Source organism: Hyla sarda, chromosome 5, assembly GCF_029499605.1.
Source record: "Hyla sarda isolate aHylSar1 chromosome 5, aHylSar1.hap1, whole genome shotgun sequence".
In the NCBI taxonomy this organism is placed as follows: Eukaryota; Metazoa; Chordata; class Amphibia; order Anura; family Hylidae; genus Hyla; species Hyla sarda.
Window position 1 is genome coordinate 23917193 of NC_079193.1, and position 20759 is coordinate 23937951.

Consider the following 20759-nt stretch of genomic DNA (forward strand, 5'->3'; position numbering starts at 1 on the left):
TTTTTCTGTTTTTACCAGAAGGTACCCACAATTTTGTCCACATCTGGATAAGAATTAATAGCATTAAAGGGGTATTCCGGGATGTCTGATCGCAGGGGGCCCACTGCTGGCTGAGACCCCCGCGATCTCCCTGCAGCACCCGCATTCTATGTGGGTGCTGAATCTCCAGTTTTGGAAACCTCCGGGTTTCGGGGACGTGACGTCACGCCATGCCCCCTCCATTCATGTCTATGGAAGGGGGCGTGACGGCCGTCACGCCCCCTCCCATAGACATGAATGGAGGGGGCGTGGCGTGACGTCACATCCCCAGTCCCAGAAACCCGGAGGTTTCAGCACCCGCATAGAATGCAGGTGCTGCAGGTAGATCGCGGGGGTCTCAGCAGCGGGCCCCCTGCGATCAGACATCTTATCCCCAACCCTTTGATAGGGGATAAAATGTTTTTGCCCGGAATACCCCTTTAATTTTCCTGTGATCTCTAGAAGAGTTCTACAGTCTCTCCTGAAAACTGGGACCATTCTCCCCTGAGAATGAAGCGGCAGTCACATGTGTATGTGTTTGTTCTTTATGGGAGCCAACAGAGATTGTAAATGCTGTACTCAGCAATCTTCTGCAATTTGTATAGAATGCAATTTGTAAAATGAATGGAGCAGTGGTGTACATGTGCGACCACCAGTCCGTTCTCGGGGGAGGCTCTGTTCTCAATCTGGAGATTGCAGGGGAGGTCCCAGCAGGGGAACCCCCGCAATCAAATAGTTATCCGAGGATAGGGGATAACTTGCAATTGTGGTAAAACTCCTTTACAACTATAATATAAGTACATTTTAGATGTATTTGATAAAGAGAGAGAGAGAGAGATAAAGAAAACATGGCAAGCATTAAAGAGGTTCTCCACCATAAGGTGATTTTAGTACGTACCTGGCAGACAGTAATGGACATGCTTAGGAAGGATCTGCGCTTGTCTTGGGGCTAAATGGCTATGTCATGAGATTACCATAATACTGTGGCTAGCTTTTTGTGAACTGGTATTTCCTGTTTCATTTTTTTTTTTTTTACTACAAATCCCATAATTCCATTTCCCTCTCTCCCACACATCAGCCACCCCACCCACTGAAACATAAATGAGCTGCATCCATTCAAAAGACCTGTGATTTTCAATCAGGGTGCCTACAGCTGTTGCATTGGTTGCAGATTGATCTCTCTCCCACCAAGCGATCGCTCCACCCATTGAAGCAGACAGGCTCCCTGTCATCAGCTGACTAGTGATGTCAAGTCTCGGCCGCATTGCAACCTGGGAAAAATCTGAGACAACAGTCATTTTGTATGCTGATAAAAATAAATATTGGGGTGCAGTGAAAATCACAGAAGAATTGTGAGAAAACCGTCACACACAGGTACAGACACTATATTATGAACTACACTTAATTTACAGCCCCTGTAGTATAGTCAAATAGAAAAAATCCTGGAATACCCCTTTAAAACACAATCACCAAAGCAAGAGGGTAAAGGGAGCACCCATAGCTGCACCAAAATAGAGCATTTGCCCTGATGTCAATGAAGTAATTTTGCACTTAGTCTTTTTTAAACCTTTCCTTGTGTTAGGTGTCTACAGCTGCCAATGCCGGTTTCTGCATTGTCATGGTAACAGACTACAAACAAACCCTGTGTAGTCTGATCCTACACTCCCATTTATATGCTCCCTACTTCTTGTTAAACTTTCAAATGTAAATTAGAAAAAGGTGGTGACAGAATTAAATGCAGTGACCCCCCCCCCCCGACCAAGATGGCCCGACATACGATCATTTCAACATACGATGGCCTCTCAGAGGCAGCATCAACATACAATGCTTTTTTATGTCGGGGCCATCGCATAAACGGCTATCCGGCAGCGCAGACTGCTTCAGCTGCCACCGGATAGCCGTTTACGGTGCCCCATGTGGTCCGCTGACGATCACTTACCTGTCATCGGGGCTCCGTAGAGTACTCCTCAAGATCCCCTGCATCGCCGGCGCTCTCCTTCGTCGTCATCACGTCGCCGCGCATGCCGTCCCGTCATCCAATAGGAGCGGCATGCGTAGCTACGTGATGGCGGCGATGGAGAGCGACGTTCCCAGGCAACAGAGACCTTCCCGAAGCGTCGGGGACACCCCAGGGACGCGGCGACAGCGATGGAGGGCGACATCCAGGGCAGAAGTGACGGTCCGGAGCGGCAGGGACACGTTAGTATAACCTCCAATATCAGTGGTCTTCAACCTGCCATTGGCTGTCCGGGCTGTCCGGGCTGTCCGCAGGTTGTAGACCACTGTTCTATACTTTACATTGCACAGATCCGTCAACATACGATGGTTTCAACAAATGATGGTTCATTTGGAACGGATTACCATCGTATGTTGAGGGACCACTGTATGACCGCAGGATAATACTACACAGGTTTGGTTTGCAGTCTGTTGCCACGAAGACACACAGGTCTGCATAGGAGATGTAGACAACAATAGTAAGACATTTTTTTTATTGAAGACTTTTTGCACATTCACCTCGTTTTAATGAATTGTGTAGGTCCTTTAACAATGAGCTCACACTAATAATGAAGGAGCTAACGCCATGTCTAAAAGCAACGTGAAAAATGCCTGTACGGCTGTTCCCCAGGCCACTATATATCAGTATGATACGCATGATATAACAATGTGACAACCTTCTTTCCTTTGCGGTAATAACGTTCATTTATAATGTAATTAGTCAAGGAATGAAAAGATCCCAGGCTATTAAAACCACATTTGTTGAAAATAGGATTTTTATGACTATTGAAAGTACGCAATGATTTATTACCCTTTACTAATAATGTGAGGGTTGTACGGCACCTACCTTATTAGCGGATCTTCTCTTAGAAGATGGATTGCTCAGAATTTTCCAGAAATATCGCCTTTCCTGTGCTTAGGGTGCAGCTGGTATTGCAGCGCAGCTCCACTGAAGTGAGTGGAGTTGAGCAGCAACACCCCCCATAACATTCAAACAGGCGGGGCACTGTTTTTGGAAGGAAACAGCCATTTTTCTAATACTCTACAACCCGTGAAAGCGGACCTGTCAGCAGGTGTTTAGGGTACAAATTAAAGGTGTACTCTGCCCCTAGACATCTTATCCCCTATCCAAAGCATAGGGGATAAGATGTCTGATCACGGGGGTCCCCGCCGCTGGGGACCCCCACAATCTCCGTGCTGCACCCTGCATTCATTTAGAGCATCGGGATCAGTGCCGGAGGCTCGTGACGTAACGGCCGTGCCCCGCTCGTGATGTCACAGCCATGCACCCTCAATGCAAGTCTATGGGAGGGGGCGTGACGCCCCCTCCCATAGACTTGCATTGAGGGGGCATGGCAGTGACGTCACGAGCGGGGCGTGACAGTGACGTCACGAGCCTCCACCCCACATCGCCAGTCTTCTGGCACGGAGCAAAGTTTGCTCTGTACACCAAGTGTTTGGGGGTGCTGCAGCTGTGCCCCGCTCCTGATGTCACAGCCACGCCCCCTCAATGCAAGTCTATAAGTCTCGTGACGTCACGGCTATGTACTCTCAATGCAAGTCTATCGGAGGGGGCGTGACACCCCCTCCCATAGACTTGCACTGAGGGGGCATGGCTGTGACGTCACGAGCGGGGCGTGACAGTGATGTCACGAGCCTCCACCCCACATCGCCAGTCTTCTGGCACGGAGCAAAGTTTGCTCTGCACACCAAATATCTGGGGTGCTGCCGCTGTGCCCCGCTCCTGAAGTGCCAGCCCCACCCCCTCAATGCAAGTCTATAAGTCTTGTGACGTCACGGCGATGTACCCTCAATGCAAGTCTATCGGAGGGGGCGTGACACCCCCTCCCATAGACTTGCACTGAGGGGGCATGGCTGTGATGTCACGAGCGGGGCGTGACAGTGATGTCACAAGCCTCCACCCCACATTGCCAGTCATGTGGCACGGAGCAAAGTTTGCTCCGTGCACCAAATGTCTGGGGTGCCGCAGCCGATATCAGCGGCGGGACCCCTGCGATCAGACATCTTACGTACCATAATCCCAGCCACTCCGCTGTTATCTAGAGACCAAGGCGTACGCCAATGGACTCTGAAGCCTAATTTACATATCTTTTTTAAATCTTAACATCTTGGCACTAGAGGAGTTAATTAACTAATGAGATGTATGTATGTATGAATTAAGGGTTAAAAGCCCAATACAGCCATGACTTTTCTTTATAACTTGAATGTGTCTTATTCTCCTCAAGAAATGGAATTTTCTTGCGCACACACAGATGTAACTATAAAGGGCGCAGTCATACAAGGGACCTGGTGCTCGAGGAGACACAAAAAGGTCTCCTTGCCTCACAAGACCATGGTTATACAGTATAGTTGGTGCGCTCAGAGTTTGCACTGGTTACTCTTCCACCTCTAACTCCCATGATTCCCTTATTTTACAGAAAAAGCTTCCAAATATTGTGACGAGAAGGGAAACTGGTTCCAACATCCCGAAAGCAACAGGACGTGGTCCAACTACACCATGTGCATCAGCTTCACGAAGGAGAAACTAAAGGTAGGCCTTATATTGTTTGAAGGAGAAGCTAAGTGCCCTTATATTGTTTGTGCCCAGAGCAAGCAACAGGATAGCATTGTTATGTGGCTGTCACTGTTATTGGGGATGTTATGGTTCTCAATGTTATGAAGGTTCTTGTGGCTGCCACTGTTATTGGGGATGTTGTGGTTCTCAATGTTATGAAGGTTCTTGTGGCTGCCACTGTTATTGGGGATGTTATGGTTCTTAACGTTATGAAGGTTCTTGTGGCTGCCACTGTTATTGGGGATGTTATGGTTCTCAATGTTATGAAGGTTCTTGTGGCTGCCACTGTTATTGGGGATGTTATGGTTCTTAACGTTATGAAGTTTCTTGTGGCTGCCACTGTTATTGGGGATGTTATGGTTCTCAATGTTATGAAGGTTCTTGTGGCTGCCACTGTTATTGGGGATGTTATGGTTCTCAATGTTATGAAGGTTCTTGTGGCTGCCACTGTTATTGGGGATGTTATGGTTCTCAATGTTATGAAGGTTCTTGTGGCTGCCACTGTTATTGGGGATGTTATGGTTCTCAATGTTATGAAGGTTCTTGTGGCTGCCACTGTTATTGGGGATATCTGCAGCCATCACTGATATTCGGGCTTAATGGCTCTCATGGTTATACCATGCCACCATTATAATCCTGTGTATGTTTTTTTTTTGGCTGTCATTGTTATAGGGGTATCTGTGGCCGTCATTGATATAGGTGTTTAATAGCTGTCACTTACTGTTATGGGGTTGTAGAGGCAGTCACCACTGTTGGGTGTCCTGCAGCTGTCATTGGTATTGTAGGTATCTGTGGGAGTCACTGATATGGGTGTTTTATGGCTCTTATGGTTGTTGGGTTCCTGTGGCTCTCTTAGTTATGGAGGAACCATAACTGGCACTGTTATTGGAAGGCCTAAGACTATTACTGTTATGGGGGATATCGTAGCAGTCACTGATATGGGGATTTTGTAGTGGTTCCTGTAATTGGAGCTATCTGTGAATGTCACTAATAGGGGCAGTTAACGACTCTCACAGTTATGGACTGTCACTGTTATGAGGAACCCTATGGCTTTCACTGTTTTGGGGAGTTTTTTGGCTGTTATTACATATTAGTAGTCACTGATATGGGGGTCATGTGCCTCCACTCTTATAGGGGTCCTATGGTTCTTAGCGTTATTGTGTTATTTGTGCCTAACACTTTTGATGGGCTTCTTTGGCTGCTAGGTGTCAATGTTATAGGGATTCGGTGGCGGTCACTATATGAGACTGTGGGTTTCACTATTAATGGGGAAACACTAATGAGGTAATTGTTCATGAGGTCATTATGGTAGCGCCATTACTATAGAGCACTCATGTTTATGGAATTTTTATTTGACTATGCTACAGGGGCTGTAAAGTTAGTGTAGTTCATAATAAAGTGTTTGTTCCTGTGTTTGATGGCTGGTCTCGCAATTCTTATGTGATCTTGGCCCTGATGTTCATTTTTACGGGCATCCAAAATAGGTGTTGTCTCAGCTTTTCCCAGGTTGTAGTTTGGCCCAAGAAATGACATCACTTGTCAGGTGTTGAAAGGGAGCCTGTCTGTGCTTTAATGGGTGGAGCGACTGCTGGGTGGGAAGGAGATGTTTCTACACAGGGCTGCAGGGAATTGTAGTTTCATGAACATATCAGCATGGAAGGGAGCTCAGGTGTGCTGCAATGGGTGGGTGGCTGATGTGCGGGAGGGAGAAAAATGACCCCACACTTACAAAAATGGAATCTTGGGACTTGTAGCTGAAAGGAGGGAACTCCAACAAGAAATAGTCATTTCACAAAAGAAAGCAGCAGCATTATGGTGGACTCACAGCACAGCCATTTAGCCCCAAGACAAGCATAGATCTTTCCTAAGCATGTCCATTACTGTCTGGCAGGTAAGCACTAAAGTCACCTTATGTTGGATAATTCCTTTAAGAAAGACTAAAAGTAGAAAAATAAGCTGTGGCACCTGTATCAGTGAACTCTTTAACTTTAGTCTGTCCAGTAGATGAACAGGAGCTTCTATGTGATTCAAACAGAGCTCCATTGTAGGCTACCTCTACCTTTATTTTGGCCTCTTTACTGGTATTTACTACCAGTATCCCATTGGTTGTACCCATCAAATTAAACACAAGCTGTAGAGCCCGCAGCGTCTCACGTGTGGTCTCCTATTGATATCCCGCCATGATGTTGAATGTTATTATTACATAAGCCCCATCGCTGAGAACTCTAAACATTCTCCGAGCCAAGGACAATCCTGCAAATCACATCCGAATGATGAAAACAAAGAAATTCTCATGCACGAGGAGTCGTCCCCAGGGCTTTCATTTTTCCTCCTGCAACCCTAGATATCAGTTATTATGTCTTAGGAGTCTTAGGTAATATAGAAATAAGAAGTTTTAGGACAGGATTTGCATTTTAATGCGTTCTGAAGACAAGTCATCTCAGGCTGCATTCACACCACGTTTTGTATATCCGGGTGCCGGATCCAGCAGGGGGAGGGGTAAACCGGGCGCTCCCTTACCCCAGCCGGATCAGCCCGTGACTCCATTTACTTTAATGACCCGACCGGAGTCAAACGGTGACTCCGGTCGGCTCGGTTTTGACCCGTATGCAGTTTTGGACCGGACCTAAAACCGTAGTAAACTACGGTTTTAGGTCCGGTCAGGAAACCGCATACGGGTCAAAACTGAGCCGACCGGAGTCACCGTTTGACTCCGGTCGGGTCATTAAAGTAAATGGAGTCACGGGCTGATCCGGCTGGGGTAAGGGAGCGCCCGGTTTACCCCTCACCCCGCTGGATCCGGCACCCGTATGTACAAAACGTGGTGTGAATGCAGCCTCAGCTGGATGACTTATGCCAGTGCTTCCCAACTAGGGTGCCTCCAGCTGTTGCAAAATTACAGCTCTCAGCATGCCGGCAATTGCCCTGAAATGACTTTAAAACACGTGTGGATGGTGAAGAATACAGAGGGGTAAATATTTGATTAAAAAAAACCTTCAAGACTCCCCCAATGACTTAACACTAATGTTTTCCAAACAGTAATCAAGCAGCTTAAAAGGGACAAAAATAAATATTTTCCAAACAACTTGTGCCAGAAAGTTATACAGATTTGTAAATTACTTCTATTTAAAAATCTTAACCCTTCCAATACTTATCAGTTGCTGTATGCTCCACAGGAAGTTGTGCAGTTCTTTCCAGTCTGACCACAGTGCTCTCTGCTGACATCTCTGTCTGTGTCAGGAACTGGAGAGATTTGCTATGGAGACATGCTTCTACTCTGGACAGTTCCTGACACAGACAGAGGTGGCAGCAGAGAGCACTGTGCACAGACTGGAAAGAACTACACAACTTCCTCTGAAGCATACAGCAGCTGATAAGTGCTGGAAGGATTAAGATTTTTCTATTTTTTTATTTCTGATGCCAGTTGATTTGAAAGCATGTTTTTCCTCTGGAGTACCCCTTTAAGAAAAAATACTACTAATTTATAACTGGCCCATACAAAAAATTTTGGGGAAAAACTGTTCCAGGTAAAACCTCCTCAAAAGACAAGTGGGCACACCCTCTGTCTGGAGAAAAAAAGGTTTAGTTTCCAGGGGTGATACTCCTTCTTTATCATAAGAACTGTAAATTTATAAACCAGTCTACCTCAGGAACTGGTCACAGTTGGAAGAGTTGAAAGCTTCAAAACAGGGTTAGGGTGGGTTCACACTACGTTTTGTCCCATACGGGAGCGCATACGGCAGGGGGGAGCTAAAAGCTCGCGCTCCCGTATGTTACCGTATGCGCTCCCGTATGTCATTCATTTCAATGAGCCGACCGGAGTGAAACGTTCGGTCCGGTCGGCTCATTTTTGCGCCGTATGCGCTTTTACAACCGGACCTAAAACCGTGGTTGACCACAGTTTTAGGTCCGGTTGTAAAAGCGCACACGGCGCAAAAATGAGCCGACCGGACCGAACGTTTCACTCCGGTCGGCTCATTGAAATGAATGACATACGGGAGCGCATACGGTAACATACAGGAGCGCGAGCTTTTAGCTCCCCCCTGCCGTATGCGCTCCCGTATGGGACAAAACGTAGTGTGAACCAACCCTTAGATACATTTCTAGAACAAAATAACATTAAGGGGGTACTCCAACCCTAAGACATCTTATCCGCCACTGAGGACTCCCGCAATCTTGCATTTCGCACCTCTTTGAGCTGCACGCCGTGCTGCCAGCTCACAAACTGCCGGGTGCAGGCCCACGGGACCAGAGTATCGTGACGTCACTATACTCTGCCCCCCGTGTGACGTCACGCCCCCTCCCATAGACTTGCATAGCGGGGGCGGGGGGTGACGTCTCACAGGGGCGGAGTCGTGACGTCACGATACTTCGGTCCCGTGGTCGGCACCCGACAGTTTGTGAGCTGGCAGCGCGGAGTGCAGCTCAAAGAGGTGGGTGCCGAATGCAAGATTGCGGGGGTCCCCAGCTGCGGAATAGGGGATAAGATGTCTTAGGGCCAGAGTACCCCTTTAATGCTTGTGCAGAAATATAGAATCACACCCATTCCCCTTCATCCATTCCCTTCACCTTCTTGGTTAAACTTGATGAACACATGTATTTTTCAACCGTACTATGTAAATATGTAACATAAAATACAGTATATAAAAAAAATCCAATAAAATCCTAATTTCTCCATCATTAGTATATGGGAACGCTTCCATCTGTGGGGACGCCATAAATGGTCATGCATAATGACGCATGAAACGGACAGGAAGCACTTAGCACCCGCTGATACAAAGCTCCTTCCACATCTAAATGCACTTTTCATGAGCTTTATAGATGTCAGCAATGTGTTAATGTACATGTTATTACCGGTTTATTAAATGCATTTAATGTTGGACATGCAGAGAGACTTTCTAGGTCACATCATACTAGTGCTTAAAATATTATTGTTTATTATCCAGAGGCCAACTCCATATACTGTGCATTATACATATAAAGTGAGCACTATATAATGAAAAAAAAGTAACAAAAACAGGATTTCAATTAAAATACATGTCCAACTTTGACCACCATTTTGTTTAGTTTTTGAGCTGTTTAGGTACAAAGTTCTGTTCTGATTAATTTCCTACCGTCATTTTAGCCAATCACAGCTGGTGACATTTGTGGCCAGTGATTGCCATTTCCTGGGTTTCGAGTCTAGATATGGAAGCGTAGATCAGCGGGGGCCCAGGGACTGTCAGGAAAACATGATAGGAAGGGTAGTTGGGGGACAGCATGAGAGCAATGAAAAGAGATGTGTGAATCAGTTTGGAGGACTCAGATTTGCTCTAAATTTCCCATATCTGGATTTTTGGGATATTTTTCATGCAAATCTTGTACAGGAGGAGGGATTTCTCTTAAAGGGACACCAGTATAGAGCCTTAGAACCTTGACAAAGCCGGTCGTCCGGTGAAACGTTAGGAAGGCTTCTCTATGGCCAGAACTGAATGACCAGAAGCATCACTGCCCTTTTAGAGGGTAAATAGAGGCACATCAGTAGCAGCAAGCTGGGGATATACTACCCTGCACTCGGATTTAAAGGGGTACTCCGCCCCAGGAAATCTTATCCCCTATGCAAAGGATAGGGCATAAGATGTCCCCGCTGGGGACCCCCGGGATCTCGGCTGCAGCACCCCGCATTCATTACTGCACAGAGCAAACTCGCTCTGTGCGTAATGACAGGCGATACAGGGGCCGCAGCATTGTGATGTCACGGCTTCGACCCTCGTGACATCACAGCACGGCCGCGTGACGTCACGAGGGGGTGGAGCCGTGATATCTCGATGCTCTGGCCCCTGTATCACCCATCGTTACGCACAGAGCGAGTTTGCTCTGTGCAGTAATGATAACGGGGTGCTGTAGCCGAGATCCCGGGGGTCCCCAGTGGCAGGACCCCCACGATCTGACATCTTATCTTCTATCATTTGGATAGGGGATAGGATGTCCTGGGGCGGAGTACCCCTTTAAAGACACAGAGGATGCAATAAACTAGCAACAGGAACAGTCCATCAGTGTCAAACTGAGTTATAAAGGGGTACTTCACTGTCCCGGCATTCGGAACACTTCGTTCCAAATGCTGGGTGCGGGCTGTGGGGGTAGTGATGTCACGACCAAGCCCCACGTGAGGTCACGTCACGCCCCCTCAATGGAAGTCTATGGGAGGGGGCGTGGTGGCTGCAAACTCTGGGTGTAGGCTGAGGGGGTCGTGATGTCACGGCAACGCCCCTTGTGATTCCACATTCCCTCAATGCAAGTCTATGGGAGGCAGTTGCCACATCCCCTCCCATAGACTTGCATAGAGGGGGCATGGCGTGACGTCATGAGGTGCATGGCCGTGACATCACGATGCCTGCACCCAGCATTCAGAACAAAATGTTCCGAGCGCTGGGGCAGTGGAGTACCCCTTTAATACCAGTGACCCACACATCAATTATATTATAAAGAGTATTATTAAAGTATTGATTTTAAGGGTGATGTTTAGTTAGAGGGCTTATCCCACTTGGGGGTTTCTACCCTTCAGGGGTTATTGGTGATATAATATCTGATCTGCCCAGAGATCTCCTGGGACTATTTTTGCATTTGCGAGGTACACACTGCATACAGATCACTTGCACTTGACCCGTGAATGGTTCAGGTCACCCAGAGAAAAGCCTGGTCTAGTGAATGTGAACTGAACAGTGCCTGCAGGAGCAGGGATTTCTGTCTTTGACAGGTGTCCCTGCTCCTATATGTAGTTTCAGTGACAAAATGTGGTATTGGCGTGTACATATATCTCACTGCACGGCTAACATTCGTCGGGCCAGGCCATCGGGGGTAAGCGGAGATGCTGTATGCATTGTCACATACACTTACTTCAAATGCTAGGTCCAATGGATGTTAACTAAGCAACAAAGTCTATAGTGAATGCCCCACTGCTTGTTGTACAGGAGCAGGGACGCTTATATTTCGACAAGAGTCTCTGCTCCTGTACAAACCCAAATCGGCTATCAAGTTTGAATTGATCCAGACAGAAATTCCAGCACATCCTCCCAAAATGGCTCATATTTAACAATTAGGACAACTACTGTATGTAGGTGCCTTAGTTCATGTTGTTAAACATTCTAAAGGAAGAAACATATACAGATGATTACTGATTCTTAATCCTAACTATTGTCTACGGATTAATTTGATGTAAGAAGAATGTTCGTTATCTCGGCCCTTCATTACCCCCCTCTCTCTCTCTCCTCCTAGAACGCCTATATCCTGTACTATATGGCCATAGTAGGACATACCTTGTCAATCCTCTCTTTGTTAATTTCCCTTGGAATTTTCTTCTATTTCAAGTAAGTGCCGCCTGCATGCATAATTACGATTCTAATTGTTTGCTTCTGAATATCTGGGTTTAAAATTATTGGAAAAATTAAGGGGCAGAATACTGATGTACGAGCGCAAATCACATCGGCTCAGCAGGTAATGGAAGTCGCTTGTTGTGTATTTATCAAGTGCAACCCACAAAACACAGAGGTAATTTTGTAAGTCGAGACTAGAATTGAATTAAATTTTTCTTTTGTTTTTTCTCATGTATGTAATTTCTGTTTTAATAATTAGAGGAAAGTTATAGGAAAGGAATAATGTGTTGGTTCTGTTTTTCAAAATTTTGCAACTGTTTATTTCGTTTCTAGAAGTTTCCATTGCGGCAGCCATATTGGAGACAGACACATCCTCTCTGTACGGACAATAAAGGCAGTACAGCAGCGTTTATGTGCTTTGTGGCGACTGCAATGAATGATAGAAATATAATAGATTACTATCGGCTCCACTCTCCAGCAAAAGATGGTGTACAGCTCCCAAAGACCAGGGAGTGACGTGAGAGCTGGATACAGAGCCATAGCTGTGTATACACCATATTGTGCTACTATACTGCCATAACTAGGCCTTCAGTATGACAACAGAGTTGTCATAAAAGGGGTACTCCGCCCCTAGACATCTTATCCTCTATCCAAAGGATAGGCTGCGGCACCCCAGACATCCGATGCACAGAGCAAACTTCGCTCCGTGACGGATGACTGGCGATGCGGGGCGGAGGCTTGTGACATCACGGTCACGCCCCCTCAATGCAAGTCTATGGAAGGGGGTGTGACGTCTGTCACGCCCCCTCCCATAGACTTGCATTGAGGGGGCATGGCGGTGACATCACGAGCAGGCATAGCCGTGACGTCTCGAGTCTCCGGCGTTGCACCCGGCACTCTAAACGAATGTTGGGAGCAGCAGGGAGATCGCGGGGGTCCCCAGCGGCGGAACCCCCCCCCCCCCCCAAAATCAGACATCTTATCCCCTATCCTTTGGATAGGGGATAAGATGTCTAGGGGCAGAGTACCCCTTTAAGTCAATTACCATATTTATGAATTCAGGTAGAAAACAGACATGGTGCACATCTACAATCTTGTACAATGATCTGATTGCTTCTCAGCATAATATCAAAAACTAACAGGTTGTTAGTATATACATTTTTGATCAAAAAGTACAAGCCCACTCGCCACGTCAAGGCCACCTATTTAGAGTGGGTCCCTAACGTCCCTAGCATAAAATGGCGTAGCACTGGGCGGTGACCACCACCGCCGCGACACCAGTCCCCACGGGGGGAAACGACCCACTGGCAGAGCGGCCCCAATGCCACTCAAACCAGTCTATGGGTCGCACCTCCCCGCAGACACCAGTGTGAACAAGGTGTAATAGCTCACTTACCATGCTCTCCCAGTCAGACTGGGAGGCTGCTAGGAAAGAAATGGCCCTTGTGTAGCTAACTACTACTTATGGGAGAGCATGGTAAGTGAGCTATTACACCTTGTTCACACTGGTGTGGTGCTGTGCGGCGTCCGTTGCTGCCGTGGCGCCGTGTCTGCGGGGAGGTGCGGCCCATAGACTGGTTTGAGTGGCATTGGGGCCGCTCTGCCAGTGGGTCGTTTGACCCCCCCCCCCCCCTGTGGGCACTGGTGTCGCGGCGGTGGTGGTCGTCGCCCAGTGCTACGCCATTTTATGCTAGGGACGTTAGGGACCCACTCTAAATAGGTGGCCTTGACGTGGCGAGTGGGCTTGTACTTTCTGATCAAAAATGTATACTAACAACCTGTTAGTTTTTGATATTATGCTGAGAAGCAATCAGATCATTATACAAGATTGTAGATGTGCACCATGTCTGTTTTCTCCCCGAATTCATACCATATTTATGAGATTACTCTGCTTACTCTGTCCCATTCTATACAGCAAAGCTGGCAAGTGACATACAAAAAACAGGAAGTGTCAGTTTATTGTGTGCTCTCTAATAGTAATAGCCAGTGTGAAAGATGGCATATTTAAAGTATGTTTAAACAAATAGTCACATAAAAATAAAAAATATGTTCATGATAAATTGAAAATGGTTTCTTTAGCGTCACTAATAGGTGGTTACTTTGTTACACATGCAACAGAAAAGTGATAGAGCTTAGTGTGACCCCTCCCATCCCAATAGTTGAAGAGAACCTGTTCGGGATTTTCACTGTCCACGGGCACCTTAATAACAAAGAAGCAAGGGGAGACTTCGTCCCATTCACATTTTAGCCACAAGGCCTCCTTTCCTTTATTTACACCCCTGGATTAGGAGTATTCATGTGCCATATGATTGTACTTTAGTGTTTCGTGTATGTATAAATGATAATCTTTCTCTTGGAATAGTTTAATTAAACTTGGCTTATCTTCTGTGTTTTAGGAGTCTCAGCTGCCAGAGAATTACACTTCATAAAAACCTATTTTTCTCCTATGTGCTGAATTCTCTGTTTACAATTGTTCATCTCACCGCTGTGGTACCAGATTTGGAACTCGTAAAGAGGGGCCCCGTAAGTAAATACCTCTGTTTATACAATCCTTTTACTGAATCTGTAAAAAGTTGCCAGTAGTTTTTTACCAAAATGTTGGAAACATAATTTTGCAGGCTATTATATTAAGAATTGCATTAAAATTTTTGTAATTTTGTACCTGTATTACATGATCATATACCCATACTGAGTTATAGCCTTTATTATACCCGACGCACTCACTATTCTGCTGGTGAGGTCACTGTGTACATACATTACATTACTTTTCCTGTACTGATCCTGAGTTATATCCTGTATTATACTCCAGAGCTGTACTCACTATTCTGCTGGTGAGGTCACTGTGTACATACATTACTTATCCTGTACTGATCCTGAGTTATATCCTGTATTATACTCCAGAGCTGTACTCACTATTCTGCTGGTGTGGTCACTGTGTATATACATTACATTACTTATCCTGTACTGATCCTGAGTTATATCCTGTATTATACTCCAGAGCTGTACTCACTATTCTGCTGGTGAGGTCACTGTGTACATACATTACATTACTTATCCTGTACTGATCAGTATTATACTCCAGAGCTGTACTCACTATTCTGCTGGTGAGGTCACTGTGTACATACATTACATTACTTATCCTGTACTGATCCTGAGTTATATCCTGTATTATACCCCAGAGCTGTACTCACTATTCTGCTGGTGAGGACACTGTGTACATACATTACCTTTAAAGATGAGCGAACTTACAGTAAATTCGATTCGTCACGAACTTCTCGGCTCGGCAGTTGATGACTTTTCCTGCATAAATTAGTTCAGCTTTCCGGTGCTCCGGTGGGCTGGAAAAGGTGGATACAGTCCTAGGAGACTCTTTCCTAGGAATGTATCCACCTTTTCCAGCCCACCGGAGCACCTGAAGGCTGAACTAATTGACGCAGGAAAAGTAATCAACTGCCGAGCCGAGAAGTTTGTGACGAATCGAATTTACTGTAAATTCGCTAATCTCTAATTACCTCACTTACTATGCAGAAGCACATGCAGGTCATACCCTGCCCTCCAGGCTCCATGCACCAGCGTGGATAAGAATTCATTTTCATTATTCCATGATTGATGTAAATCCTTCTTCCGTTACATAAACACTATAGGCATTTAATAAATGACACGTCTTCAGATAGAAGGAACACTTGAAGTTTGGTGGGTTCCAAACGATTTCAATTAAGATGCCATATGTCAGCGTCTTGTTCCGTGTTCAGACGCATCTATCCTGGCTTATACCCGCACCCAGGAATGTCAAGCAGGACAATTTAGATTTGTAGGTTCAATTCCATCAGTCATGGTTAGAAGTAAAGTCATTATAGTCCCCGTAAAGTTTTAGATCCAAGCGGCCCTGCAATGTATATTAAATGTATGGCGGGGGCGTCCGGATCTATACACTTCTATCGGAGTAGAACAAATGACATTGGAGTCCGTTTGGCTTTTCTCATTATCACACTCAATGAAGTAGATAATTGGCAATATATAACGTAGTGATGGGAGCGGCGGCCAAGGAAGAACTCTACTGAACGATCAGGGACCGGACTTTGCTTATGTAGTATGACTGTCCATGATGACTGTTCAAGCAAAAGGAAGCCAAATGTGGAATTGAGACCTTATGGAGAACATATTTTTGCATCGCAATAAGTACAAACCAAGAATAAAAAAATGTAAGATATTTTCAAAAGTGTGTTTTTCCACAAACATTGTGCGGTAGAGGGTGTGATGCAGGGCAGATGGAATTACCCTAGGGGCAGATAGCATTAACCACTTGTGTCTGTGACGCCAGGGCATGGTTCATCCTCAATACCACCCGAAGGTATACCGCTGGATCCTAGGCTAGGCACGGGGGCAATAATGACTTTGATGCCAAGTTACGGAACAATGGCAGCTTTACTGAGTCAGACAAGTGTAACAGTCTATACAGCTTGGCTAGGCCCAAAGAGGTGACCAGTGACTTCAGAGACCTTAGGGCTTGCTGGGATTTATAGTGGACTTGGGCGATTTGCATGTAGACCACGCTGACTTGAGACAAGATGACTTGACTATGACAGGCTATGATTGACTTCACCCCTTCTGTAGCTTACCGTGCTTTGACTTTGTGGTGTCTGGGGTGTTGCAATGATATTACAGGGTCTGGTGGTGTTAACCCTTAATTGTCGTGATGCCAGGGTGAGGTTTGCTTAGTATTGAAGATCCTGCCGCCAACTGGCCCACAAACAGCAGGGATAATAAACAGAATGTCCACAGCAGAATTTATGAGATAACTGGAAACTTTTACATGAACTTTTATGCAACAGTCTTTACAATGAAACAGTTTCTCCTGAGGCAACCGGGATGCAGGTTCCTCACAGGCTTTGCTGGGACTGGTAGTAATGAGCTTTAAGCAGGCAACGGTGATACTAATTATGAGATTTGAGTGGAATAGTAGTCACACAGGATTTGTAGCTTGAGCTTTATCACTCACGGTTTTAGTGGCTGCTGGTTCTTTAGGCTTTGGCCTAGTTGAGATGAATGAAGATATGCTGATTTGCGGATTGTGCTTGCTTGATAGTCCAGAACTAAGAGAGCGAATTTACAGACTACAGCCCTTTATATAATAGGGGGCTGGACTAAGGTCATTGGCTAGCAAACCTGTAAGTCCTGAACCCAGTGAACTCTGGGTACATCACATGACCCAGGAAGGTCCTTAATCATATGTACATTCACAACTGAAGATCACATGACCCTGGGAAGGTCCTATACATTTATTTCACCTATACATTAAATACTATACATGTAAAGACAATTATATGAGACAACCAAGGGGCAAGCCCTGCAGGAGAGCCCTGTGGAGATGGAGGAGCTCTAGCTGAGGGGACTTAACACAAGGGACAGGACAAGGTCCTGTACGGGACACCACAACTTGACCTGAGGGGCAATGAACTTGAGAATACATGGCAGCTTGACAGACTTTAGGCCTCCTCTGGACTCCAAACACACACCTAGGACTTACCTCAATGCAACTCAGCTAAGCAGGAAGAGAGAGAGAGCAGAGGCTCCACCCAGGGCTTATATGGGGGAGACTCTGGTGGGGTCCCATAGGTCACCCTTTGGTCACATGGTCACTGGTACCTCACTGGGTAACAATCACATGACAACAGGTTAATCACATGTCACTTGTTCTTAAAGCTAAAACACATTACAGGTATAATACACTGAATAACATATATACAAATGAATATGCAAGGGGAACAGATTCAGGGGGGACCAGAGAACACTGTAGGGAGGCTGCCTGACAGGGTAGCAAAGGTACAGGGGTATAACTCTTGTACTGGGCCACCACAATTGGTTTAGGGAGAGAAAAAAGACAGGAGTGGGGGAGAGCACTAAAATCCAGAATGCCAGCCACAGTTCACATGATGATCCAGTGGGTAATGGCTACCTGACAGAGAATCATGTGACAATCCGCAGGGTGCCAAACCGTATACTGAGGTAAGTACGGGGCATAAATATACATTAGAAGAAGATAGTAGCACTCACCGCTACAGATGTCTTTGAATGCCTCAGAGCACTCCGAAAGCGTCTTCTGATGCCTCCCCGTGAGTCCGGTCCTCCATATGTGTAGATGTCTGGAGCAGTGAGTGCTACATATCTTCTTCTATTCATGTATTTTTATTGGTTTAGGGAAAATCACATGACCAAGGCATCATTCATCTGATGCAGTAGTACAAACGTTAAAGGGGTACTCCAGTGGAAAACATTTTTTTTTTTTTAAATCAATGGGTACCAGAAAGTTAAACAGATTTGTAAATTACTTCTATTTAAAAATCTTAATCCTTCCAGTACTTATCAGCTGCTTTATACTCCAGAGGAAGTTCTTTACTTTTTGAATTTTTTTTTCTGTCTGACCACAGTGCTCTCTGCTGACACTTCTGTCCATGTCAGGAACTGTCCAGAGCAGGAGAAAATCTCCATAGCAATCCTCTCCTGCTCTGGACAGTTCCTGACATGGACAGAGGTGTCAGCAGAGAGCACTGTGGTAAGACAGAAAAGAAGCAGTCTACAGGAGTGTCCACGGCTACCTCAGTACAGGCACACAAGTCAAATTATTCTAGTATGTGTGGAGGCGGAATTGGTATAAAGCCTTGTGGGAGTGTAGGGTATTTAGGGTGTTTTTATATACTTATACTTATATTGATAAGAACTTCCTTATAGTCATTGACTAACTGAGAGGTGACAAGGGGAAAACTACAGAAGAGGGACCCCGACATCCTAAGGACTCTGACTATGGGGACCTCTATAAAGGTAACGTATACAATACGGTACCGGGACACCACATATGGAAGACTCACTACTCGGAAGCATGGTGTTCAGATGAAGGCAAACAGTCCATGTTTAATATCATCATAATCTCTCCCATATGGCGACTCTACGCTAAAGTTCAGAATTTGCATGTAGTTTTACATTTTCATTCCACCAGATAGTTCTCACAGTCTTCAAAAATTCAACACAAAATAAAGTTTTTATGCCAATATAAACACAAGATTAAAAAAATATAAGCCCTTTAAAGGGGTACTCCACCCCTAGACATCTTATCGTCTATCCAAAGGATAGGGGATAAGATGCCTGATCGCGGGGGTCCCGCCGCTGGGGACCCCCGCAATATAGCATGCGGCACCCACCTGTTTCATGTCCGGAAGCGCTGGAGGGTCTGGGTCGCGACCACGGGAACGGAAGTCCGTGACGTCATGACTCCGCCCCCATGTGACGTCACGCCCCGTCCCCTCAATGCAAGTCTATGGGATCAGACAACTTATCCCCTATCCTCTGGATAGGGGATAAGATGTCTAGGGGTGGAGTACCCCTTTAAAGCAGCTCTGTCAGATGTAATACATTGTCCTATATGAGAGCAATGGGGAGATTTATCATAACCTGTCCAGAGAAAAAGTCAACCAGTTGCCCATAGCAACCAATCAAATCACTTCTTTCATTTTTCAGAGGACTTTTCAAAACCGAAAGAAGCGATCTGATTGGTCGCTATGGGCAACTGGTCGACTTTTCCTCTGCACAAGTTTTGATAATTCTCCCCCAATATGTATAATCTCCAGGCCTGTACTCCTAGTAGCCAAATGGAAAATAAAAGATTTTGCTGTAATAAGTGCGCAAAAAAAAAAAAAATACAGCAAACTCATTGTCACGCTCTGCGCTCCGGCCGCAAGCTCTGGCCGTGAGCGCAGTGTCCCGGGGTCCCCGTCTGCCAGCGGGGCTGGGATTCGCATCACGGGATGCACCCCGCATGTGAATCCCAGCCCGTCACTCACCTCGCTCCGCTGCCTCTGTGTCTCCGCTCCGGCCATAGGAGACGGGGACGCTCCAGCACCAGAACACTAAAATTTAAAGGGCCAGCGCGCCCATAATTAATGTTTGCCCCTGACACCACATTATAAGACCCTGCACCTCCCACACTTCCCTGCCGGATCTTCAGTGCCCCTAGCCTGAGATTAAGTGTACATTTTGCCTGTTGCCTTACCCGTGTATCCAGACCTTCCGCTACGTTATTTGACTCCGCACCTTTTCCGCCTGCCTTGACCTTGTGCTACGTTTGACTACGCTACTGCCTTATCCTCTGGCACCTCGCCTTGCCCAGCTACCTGTGTGTTCGAGCCGTGTCGGAGGTAGCGACCTGGGTGTCGCCTGCCGCAGCAAGCCCATCCTACCTTGCGGCGGGCAGCGGTGAAGACCAGCGACACCTTAGACTCCGCTCCCTGATACGGTCCGAGTCATCTGCCACACAGGTAGAGGATCCACATCCAGCTCCGTGACACTCATAGTTATGTGTTTATGAGGGGAGCGCTCCTCCCACCTCCTCCTGCCCACCAGGATAGTGATTGACAGCTTGTTATGTCTACAGATATATACAGCAGCTTGTCAGTCTCTGCAGAGGAGAAAGGATATGCCAACAGTTCTCTTACTTTACCTTTTAGGGTAGATTTCTCTTACTGTCAGAGTTTCACTAGGTGTCATAGAACATGACTGGGAATGTATGCCAAGCCAGAAATCTCTTCAGAAGAAAATAATACCCATCTGTAGACAGCTGTTTTATTTTCTTGATTTAAAGTAACTTTATTAGCAATCAATTGTCATAAATATACATACAGTGTGCTGCGATGCAGCTAGGGTTGCCACCTGGCCGGTATTTTACTGGCACAGCCGGTATTTTGGCCACCATGTCGGTATTTTTATATTTAAAATACCGGCAATGCAATGGCTCGTATTTATCCAGCCAATCCTTTAACTCCAGGAAT

General features: G+C 46.1%; 1 protein-coding gene across 2 annotated transcripts in view; it reads left to right on the forward strand.

Moving 5' to 3' along the window:
• The window catches only part of CALCR (calcitonin receptor), a 302356-nt gene that overhangs the window by 239317 nt on the left and 42280 nt on the right, over positions 1–20759 (forward strand). For both annotated transcript variants that reach the window (XM_056519007.1, XM_056519008.1), the window contains exons 5-7: positions 4452–4564; positions 11843–11934; positions 14337–14463. In XM_056519007.1, the coding sequence (XP_056374982.1) occupies positions 4452–4564; positions 11843–11934; positions 14337–14463 (332 nt within the window). The remainder of the gene's footprint in view (positions 1–4451; positions 4565–11842; positions 11935–14336; positions 14464–20759) is intronic.